Genomic DNA, 9,692 nt, shown 5'->3' on the forward strand with positions numbered 1-9,692 from the left:
TCAGAAGTCCCTGGGCTGGTCCTCAGTCCCTATAGAAACCTGGCGGGCCCAGTACACCAAGTCAGCCACATAAATCAATAGGTTAATGGCTGTCAGGACAGCCACAGCCAATCGCTGGATCCAGGTGCATATGAGGTCATCGATACAGCTGATATCACTGGACCACTGGGGCTGCCCGCCGAATTCCTCATAGAATTGGTAGAGCAACCAGAGGACCAGAGCGCTGATGTAGAGGAGGACGGAGAGCAAGGTTAGCCCCAACTGGAAAATGGGGAAGGGGACGGGCAGTATGTTCTCCCAGTCACCCAGTTTTAGCAGCATAGCTAGTGCTGTTGGGATGAAGCAGATGGAGTAGACAGCCACGCACCACTCCAGGGCCGGCTGGTGCAGGTACAGGGAGGTGTTGCTGAGGAAGACAAAGATGACACCAGCCACAAAGGTCTCCAGCACCTTCAGCAGGGCTGGTAATGTGTACACATAGCAGGGGATATCTTCGGGCCAATAGTAGTTCCACACAAAGGCATCTATGGCATAAAATGCAGAAGCGATACAGGATAATGTAGTGGCTGCAGTGGCCCGGTCCCGGAGAGGTCCATCAGGCAGGAACTGGACGTGGGTGATGGAGTAGATGACGGAGGCCAAGAGGCAGAGGATGGCAGCGTAGCAGGCGTAGGTGATGGAAAGGTTGTACCAGAAGAGAGGAAAGTGTGATTCAAAATCAAAAAACTTGACTGTGACTATTATGAGTGTCACAGCAAAACAGAAGCACCAGATGGACATGGACCAGTTACCTATGTTCCCTCTCCAAATGCCCATGTCGGCCACCAGGGAGAAGGCCACGCAGGTAGAGAAGAGCTGTGGCAGGCGGAAGAAGCAGCACACTGTGTTCCAGTCATCCAGGTTTGGGTGTGTGACCCCAGTGGACATGGTGCTGTGATGGTCAGGCAAGTCACGGTCACCAGTATGGCAGTGGTCTTCACTGAGGACCTGCCAGAGAAAGGTCCAGTTCTGGAGGTGGATTAAGCCAGACACCTGGAAAAGGCTCAGGGCCCTGTGACAGCTGAGGCTCAGGATCCATGGAGTTAGAACCAGTGGCCCAGACACTCGGGTAACAGCACAGTCGCTCCAGAATGGTCGTCCCCACCCATCACCCTTGGCCTTGTCAGGAGATTTGTCTTATCCCAAACCTCACAGCTGGGTTGGGTCTGGCCTCAAACCATGAACATCCTGGATCTCTCTGAGCTGTGGGCCATTATCTGAGACACAGGATAGGATGGCCCTTATCTCTAACCCCAACCCTTCAGGTCTCTCAAAATTGAAAACAAATTAAAAAAAAAAATTTGGTAACAAAATTTAACCTAAACAGACATGAGAAAATTTGTGATCTCTATTTATTTCACTTAATGTGAATGTTCAAAAGTTCAGTTGCAGAAACACTGATGTGTTTGATTACAAGGTCTTTTCAGACCCCAGTGGGGTGACGTGTCGTATAGAGATGTACCGTGTCACATACCTGAAGCTGAAAAAACTGAATTTTGAATTATATCTGACCCCAAGAGTTTCAGAAATGGGATTGAGGATTGTATTGCTAACCCCATTTTACACATGACAAAACTTAAGGCTCAGAGAATTAACTGCTTTCCTTAAGGTGGCATGAACAGGATGTGGGAACCCCAGATAAAAATGCCAAATGTGTGGATTTGAGTGCTTTGCTGTATAGCCCATATATCAACAGAGCCCCTGGGTGGGAGCCCAGGACCAAAGCTCGGGGCTCTGGGACCCAGGACACGGTTGTAGGGCCACAGCCTCCTTCCACAGCAACCTGAAGACAGACGTGTGCCAACCTGTCCTCCCTGCAGCATCACTAGAAGAAGCTGCCATCTGAGGGACACAGCCCCACCCGGAGGAGGGCAGCTTCAGGGGTGAACAGGGAGGAGCCATGGGGTGAGAGCAAGGCGTGGGGACAAGATGATGTGGGAAGTAGTGAAACAGAGCAGGACTCTATGGTCCTTTCCTCCATGACCCTGCCTGCCTTTTGTCTATGGAAAACTTTAGTTAAAGAATGAGTTTAATCAAAGAAATGAGAACATGTAGAAACAAAGGAAAACGGACAAAGGAGACCAAATAATAATAATAATGAACTCATTAAGTGTAGTCAAGGATCTTTAGTTCCTCCTTGAGGGCTATAGATAATATTCTGATCCATATCCTATAAGCTGTCTTATAGGTACTGGAACCCACACCAGGTGGAAGAAGTCAACTACATGATGATCAGACTGTAGCCATGACATAAGCTGCCAGTTCTGAGAAGTGGCTTCAAACAAATGGAAACAAACCAGTTCGTAGTGATGTAGAATTAAAGCATCACTACGAACAAAGCTAGTGGAGGTGATGGAATTCCAGTTGAGCTATTTCAAATCCTGAAAGATGATGCTGTGAAAGTGCTGCACTCAATATGCCAACAAATTTGGAAAACTCAGCAGTGGCCACAGGACTGGAAAAGGTCAGTTTTCATTCCAATCCCAAAGAAAGGCAATGCCAAAGAATGCTCAAACTACCGCACAATTGCACTCATCTCACATGCTAGTAAGGTAATGCTCAAAATTCTCCAAACCAGGCTTCAGCAATACGTGAACCGTGAACTTCCTGATGTTCAAGCTGGGTTTAGAAAAGGCAGAGGAACCAGAGATCAAATTGCCAACATCTGTTGGATCACAGAAAAAGCAAGAGAGTTCCAGAAAAACATCTATTTTTGCTTTATTGACTATGCCAAAGCCTTTGACTGTGTGGATCACAATAAACTGTGGAAAATTCTGAAAGAGATGGGAATATCAGACCACCTGACCTGCCTCTTGAGAAATCTGTATGCAGGTCAGGAAGCAACAGTTAGAACTGGACATGGAACAACAGACTGGTTCCAAATAGGAAAAGGAGTACATCAAGGCTGTATATTGTCACCCTGCTTATTTAACTTACATGCAGAGTACATCATGAGAAATGCTAGACTGGAAGAAACACAAGCTGGAATCAAGATTGCCGGGAGAAATATCAATAACCTCAGATATGCAGATGACACCTCCCTTATGGCAGAAAGTGAAGAGGAACTCAAAAGCCTCTTGACGAAAGTGAAAGTGGAAAGTGAAAAAGTTGGCTTAAAGCTCAACATTCAGAAAACAAAGATCATGGCATCTGGTCCCATCACTTCATGGCAAATAGATGGGGAAACAATGGAAACAGTATCAGACTTTATTTTGGGGGGCTCCAAAATCACTGCAGATGGTGATTGCAGCCATGAAATTAAAAGACACTTGCTCCTTGGAAGGAAAGTTATGACCAACCTAGACAGCATATTCAAAAGTAGAGACATTACTTTGCCAACAAAGGTCCGTCTAGTCAAGGCTATGGTTTTTCCAGTGGTCATGTATGGATGTGAGAGTTGGACTATAAAGAAAACTCAGCACCGAAGAATTAATGCTTTTGAACTGTGGTGTTGGAGAAGACTCTTGAGAGTCCCTTGGACTGCAAGGAGATCCAACCAGTCCATTCTACAGGAGATCAGCCCTGGGATTTCTTTGGAAGGAATGATGCTAAAGCTGAAACTCCAGTACTTTGGCCACCTCATGTGAAGAGTTGACTCATTGGAAAAGACTCTGATGCTGGGAGGGATTGGGGGCAGGAGGAGAAGGAGACGACAGAGGATAAGATGGCTGGATGGCATCACTGACTCGATGGACGTGAGTCTGAGTGAACCCTGGGAGTTGATGATGGACAGGGAGGCCTGGTGTGCTGCGATTCATGGAGTCGCAAAGAATCGGACACGACTGAGCAACTGAACTGAACTGAACTGACTGAGAACAATCAAGATGATGTGAGTCAGACCACCGAGGACCGATATGAAGATGACTGTCAGAGCTGACTATGCTGTTTCTGCATGTAGCCCCCTCCCTCAGCCTATAAAGGCTCTCACCTCCTGCTTGGCAGGGATGTACGGTGGATAGGGTGGGGTGGGGAGTCAGCCTTGGGATAGACATCCACCCTCCCGCCAAATTGCCACTATCTGAAATGAAGTAAACTTTCCTTCCCACCAACCTGGCCTATTTATTGACTTTTGGGCAGTGAACAACCAGACCCCACACCTTTTGGTAATAGTAGCCACTATTCTGAATCCCCTTCCCTCAATTTTGCCTTAATGTTTGATTCTTCCTCATTTCGGAAGGGAGACCTCAACCCAGCATGACTCCAAGGAGGAGAGTCATGGAGGAACCACAGAATAAATAAACATAATGTTTGGCTTTTCAGCTTCCAAGGGGCCATCCAGATGTGAGTCTGGAAAGATTTAAGAGTAGTCCTACATGAGCAGGATTTTTCTGACCTGGGAGACTGGTTAGCAGGTTCCAAGGTGGGAACCAAGGGATTGGAAATGAACAAGTACGCTGTGTCTGATGCTGATGTGGAGCTTTTCAGGGCCTCCCAGAGAGGGGATGGGGATGGACAGATGGCTGGACCATTTTAAGGGCAGGAGCTGAAAAAGGAGGTACCTCCTTGATCTCTGGGAGGAGACAGCCCTGAGAATGCACCCGAGACTGGGGTGGGGGCGGGGGACAGAGTGGAGATGACTGGGGGGATCCCAGGGTCCCAGTGGTCCTGAGGCAGCCCAGTAGGGGTCTTCCGACCCAGAAGGGATGCAGGCATGGAGCCAACCTTCCCATGGAGGAGGGGCCTGGGCTGGAACTGAGACAGGAGAACAGGGGCCTGAAGGGGTTTCAGGGCTGTGACAAGGACACCTGGCCAGAGTCGCAGGGACACTGGAGACCACGGAATTTCCCAGGTCACCTGCCCAAGACAGTCCCTCCAGCCAGGGCTGCAGTCCTGCTCACACAGGGGCTCCTCCAGGGTCCAGTGTTGGGGAAGTGAGGCCCCTCCCAGCCCGCCCCCTCCGCAGGGACAGCTACCCTGTTTCCAAGGGACTATTTGCTGAGAGGCACCCAGGGCTGAAGGGCCAGCAGTCTGAGCCCCAGCCAGCTTCCTGCCATCAGGGGCCTTGTCACCTTTGCTGATAATAAAGCCTGGGACAAGCTGAGGCTGGAAAGAGAAACACAGAGCAAACCTGAGAACCTCCCTGGACTCACAAAGCTCCTTGAGCCCCAACTGGCAGTGGAGCCCTGGAGCCTGCTGGCTTCCCAGTGGGCACTGCCAGGGGTGGGGAGGGGCACCAGATATAAGTTATTCTGGGATGTTAATGCTCTGTACCCCAGTTTGTCACCAACTTAACTCCCTGAACTGCCACTGGGATTTCCACTTAAGAGTGAAAGACAATTTTGGAGTCTTTTAATGGCACAGAGGGAGGATTTGGAGTGGGAGAGGCATGGGGGTTCCAGCTGTGTGACCCTGGGTCAGGCCTGTGCCCTCTCTGGGCCTCAGTTACCCCACCTGGAAAGCAGGAAGTGGAAGTTTGTCTGAGTCTCCCTGCAGCCCTCCTCCACTCTAGTCTGTGAGCCTGGACATGGTGCCCCCATCGGATCACAGCCTGGATGTGGCTGAGCCGTGCCTGCCCCGGCAGCCAGGCATGTGGACTGGAAGACAGTGCGCCAGGAAGGTCGAGGTCAGGACAGAGGAAGGAGGAGGAGGTGTCAGAAGGGCAGAGAAGGAGGAGGGGAGATGGACACTCAGAGTGACAAGAAGGCTGTGGGGCCTGGAGGAGACACTTCATAACTGAATGATCCTGGGCAAATTAGTCATCAAAGCCTCAGTTTCCTCATGTGTGTAGGATGAGGAAACTTAGTATCTGATTTATGTCAATTAAATAAATAATAGCATGTGAAGGGCTCATGAAAGGGCCTGGCACAAAACACACTCAGTCCATGCCGGCTACCTGTTCCCCTCCCTCTCACAGAGGACACAGAAGGCCCTAGCCCCACTTTGGACATAAGTGCATGCAAGCTTCATTCTTCCAGATCAGGTGTTGCAAACCTGTGTGTCCTGAAGGTGGCCCAGGGATGTGTTTGGTTTCTCTTCACAGGGTTTTTAGGAAGAGATGGTGTAGAATCAGTATTATTTCTTCCTGAAGTGTTGGTAGCTGCAGTGTTTTAATTTCACATGGAAATCTGGATTTCCAGCTCCTCTGGAAGCTTCAGGAGATGTGGTGTCACTGGGCCATGTTGCCTCTGGAAGGAGGGGTGGAGCTGAGTAGCTGCCATGTCCTTTACTTTCCACTGCTTTTCATTCTCACCTTTGTTTAGTATTTTCTATATTTCCTTCTTCTCAGGTATAATTGGCACGAAGCAGGGCTACGAGCATCTCACATGTGCCCTGTTTACCCTCTTGGGCATGGCCAAGCTTCCTGCCTGCTCACGGAGTGTCCACCTCTCCATTCAGGGATCATCCGTATCCTCAATCTCATGTACAATCTTCAACACCTTTCACATGCTCTAAAATCATACGTAGACATGTGTGTACATATGCAGCTTCCCATGTGGCTCACTGGTAAAGAATCTGCCTGTCTATGCTGGTGACTCAGGAGACATAGGTTTGATCCCTGAGTCAGGAAGATCCCCTGAAGAAGGGAATGGCAACCCACTCCAGTAATCTTGTCTGGGAAAATGCCATTGACAGATGAGCCTAGTGGGCTATAGTCCATGGGGTCTGACACTACAGAGGGACTGAGCATGCACACACATACATATATGCACGCATGTTTGTGATACATATCTGTAGTTTTTTTCCAGGTTTGTAAACATAAGACCATGTCATGCACATGGCCTCTTACTTTTTAACCGCCCCCAACAAGTGCAGCTAAACTCTCCAGGGGCCCTAGTCCTCTCCATCCCTTTTACTTATTTCCTTCCCTCCTGGCTCCTGTGGGAGGGAAGGAGCCTTCTCTAGATCAGTGGCTCCTCCCCTGTGAGTCTCAGACACTGGGGGACACAAAATATGACAAGGGGTGCTGGGATCCATGTGACCACCATGCTCTAGGGCAGGAGATCAGGCATTCTGTCTGTAAACTTTTAAAAAATACAACAAAAACTCTTTTTTCCTTTCTGGAAACTTAGCTTGGTTTCCTAGGAATATTGCAACAATTTGGTACAAGTTTGCTGGCTTAAAACAACAGAGATTTATTCTCTCACTGTCCTGGAGGCCTGAAGTCTGAAATCAAGGTGTCAGCAGAACTGTGCTGCTTCAGATTCTTCAGAAAGAGAATTCTTCCTTTCCTCTTTTAGTTTCTGGAGGCCTCTTAGCTTGTGGCCATTTATCTATGTCTCGGCCTCCACCTTCATGTACTCATCTTCTCTCAACTATGTGTGTGAAAATCTCTCTCTCATTTCTCTTATAAAGATACCAGTCATGAGATTTCAGGCCCACCCTCCATTCTTAACTAAATATGTCTGCAAAGATCCTACTTCTAAATAAGGCCCATTCTGAAGTTTTGAGTAGAGATGAATTTTTGGAAGACACTCTTCAGCCCTTTATGGTCCTCTTTCACGTCTTCCTGTCCTTACTTCATGATTATTTTTCTAATGTGTTTTATCATATAAAGTGAATTTGTTTACTGAGTATTTCTGATTGATGTGTGTTCACTGGAGTTCCTGGGATTCACAGTGGGTTGTTCCTCATGTATTTTGTCATTAAACTGAGACCCTCTTTTACAGGACCCCTTTTCCTGGAAGGGTCCTACTGGGTTGGGAGCTTCACCCAGAATAACTGCACCTGCTCCTGTTCAGGACCCTCCAGATCAATCGCCTATTGGGCACTGACTGTGTTAATTTCCCAGGTTGGAGTTGTGGGATCTCAGGGATCATGCACATTGGGATCCAAACACACAAGAAAAGAAGACCTGAAATTTCTATTCCTCTTGTGGAAACTTAAAAAAAAAAAAGGCAAAACTCACGTGGGGCGATGTCAGCCTTGACCTTTCCTCTGGCTGAAGGGCATGGTTTTTCCCTGTCTACCCTTGCTCCAAGGCTGTAGGCCACGTGGTCTCGGCTTTAGGGAAGTCTCTCAGCTCCAAATCCTTACGTTGTGCCACCCCAAAGCCTTGTTCCTGACTCAAGTGGGGATATGAATCAGCCTCCAGTTAGCCAGGCTCAATTCTCCCTTCTCCCTCCTCCTTCCTACACACAAGCAGCAGTCACATCAGCTCTGCCACTGAAGACTCATGAGATCCTTGAGCAAAAATTTAATCCTGCAACTGTTTCCTGTCTTTTTGCGTTGTTAATTCTAACTCGTCCTTGACCTCCACATCACCTCCTCCAGGAAGTCTTCCTGGATCCCACAAGCTCCGCCTCTCATTGCTCCCAGATTGATACTTCTCAGCCTTTACCCTGTGGTAAGCAGTGATTGTGGACAGGTCACTACAGAGTCCTGCATCTTATCTGAGCATCACAAATGAGGTGCGGAGTAACAGAGGTGTTGGATGGGCCTGAACACCAGAGAAATAAGTTGGATTTTAGCCGTGAGTGATGATGCCTCACTGACATTTTCTACGGTTGGGCCACTCAATCAGGTGCCCACATCAGAACTGTCCCTCCGGTTGTTAGGAAGAAAATGAAATGGAGGTCAGTGAATAAGCAATGCAGAATGCAGTGGTCACGTGGAGCAACTGGAACATGCGTACATCACTGTGGGCGTGTAAAAGCTACACTCAAGGGTCGGACAGTTTCTTATACAATTAAACATAAACTACCCTGTGACCCAGCAGTTTCAACCATAAGTATTTTCTCAACAGAAATGAAATCTTCCTTTACAAGTCTTATATGAGAATGTTCATTCATAGCAGCTTTCGCATAATAATCCCAAATTAGAAACAGGCAATATATCAATCAACAGGGGAATAAAGACAGTAATACAGTCAAACCTAGAGTATTACAATACAAAGGATGAACTATAAGCTACACAAAACATGGATGCATCTCAAAAACTTTGTGATAATTGAAAGATTCTAGAAACAAAAGAATATACACAGTATCATTCTGAAATAGGTTAAACTAATCTATTATGCAAATCGAAAGTGGTCCCCTCTTGGGTTAGAGAGGTGGATTTACTCAAAAGGGCATGCGGAAACTTTCTGGGGTGTTTATATTGCTCTATATTTTAACAGTAGTTTACAACACATTGGTGCACGGATTATCTTTTGATGGAAAATGAAATTCAAGAAGTCCTCTCCTTCTATAAAGTGTTTGATAACATTTTACAACAAGCAGTATCAAGATATGTATATGTCACTTTTGAATTATGTTTTAAATAATGGAACACTTTATAACAATCTGTAGAAATTCTATTTTTCCAAATCTGCAATTTTAGTTTTTGCCCTTTCATCTTATCTGATATTAAAGAGCATGGCAAAATGAAAATAACCTGAGTGTCCATCGATGGGTGAATAGAATAAGAAACACACACACACACACACACACACACACACACACACACACACGGAATATTATTCAGCCCTTAAAAAGAAAGAAATTCTGACATTAGCAACAACTTAGATAAACCTGGAGGACATTACACTGAGTTGAAAGGGAGATACAGAAAAACTAGCACAACTGCACTTATGTGTGGAATCTAAAAAAAAAAAAAAAACATATTCACAGAGGCAGAAAGTAGAACAGTGGTGGGGCAGGGAGGTGGGGAGAGGCGTTGTTAAAAGATACAAAGTTGTAGTTCAATCCACAGATGCTCCAATGCTGTAGTTTGGG

General features: G+C 46.9%; 1 protein-coding gene across 1 annotated transcript; it reads right to left on the reverse strand.

The window, feature by feature from the left end:
* Window positions 1–927, reverse strand: LOC109575148 (myeloid-associated differentiation marker-like). Its single transcript, XM_019983190.2, has one exon. It carries the CDS (start codon window positions 925–927, stop codon window positions 1–3), a length of 927 nt encoding a protein of 308 aa, XP_019838749.2.
* Between the last annotated feature and the right edge of the window lie 8,765 nt (window positions 928–9,692).

The sequence above is a fragment of the Bos indicus genome, chromosome 21, assembly GCF_029378745.1.
Source record: "Bos indicus isolate NIAB-ARS_2022 breed Sahiwal x Tharparkar chromosome 21, NIAB-ARS_B.indTharparkar_mat_pri_1.0, whole genome shotgun sequence".
NCBI classification, from domain to species: domain Eukaryota; kingdom Metazoa; phylum Chordata; class Mammalia; order Artiodactyla; family Bovidae; genus Bos; species Bos indicus.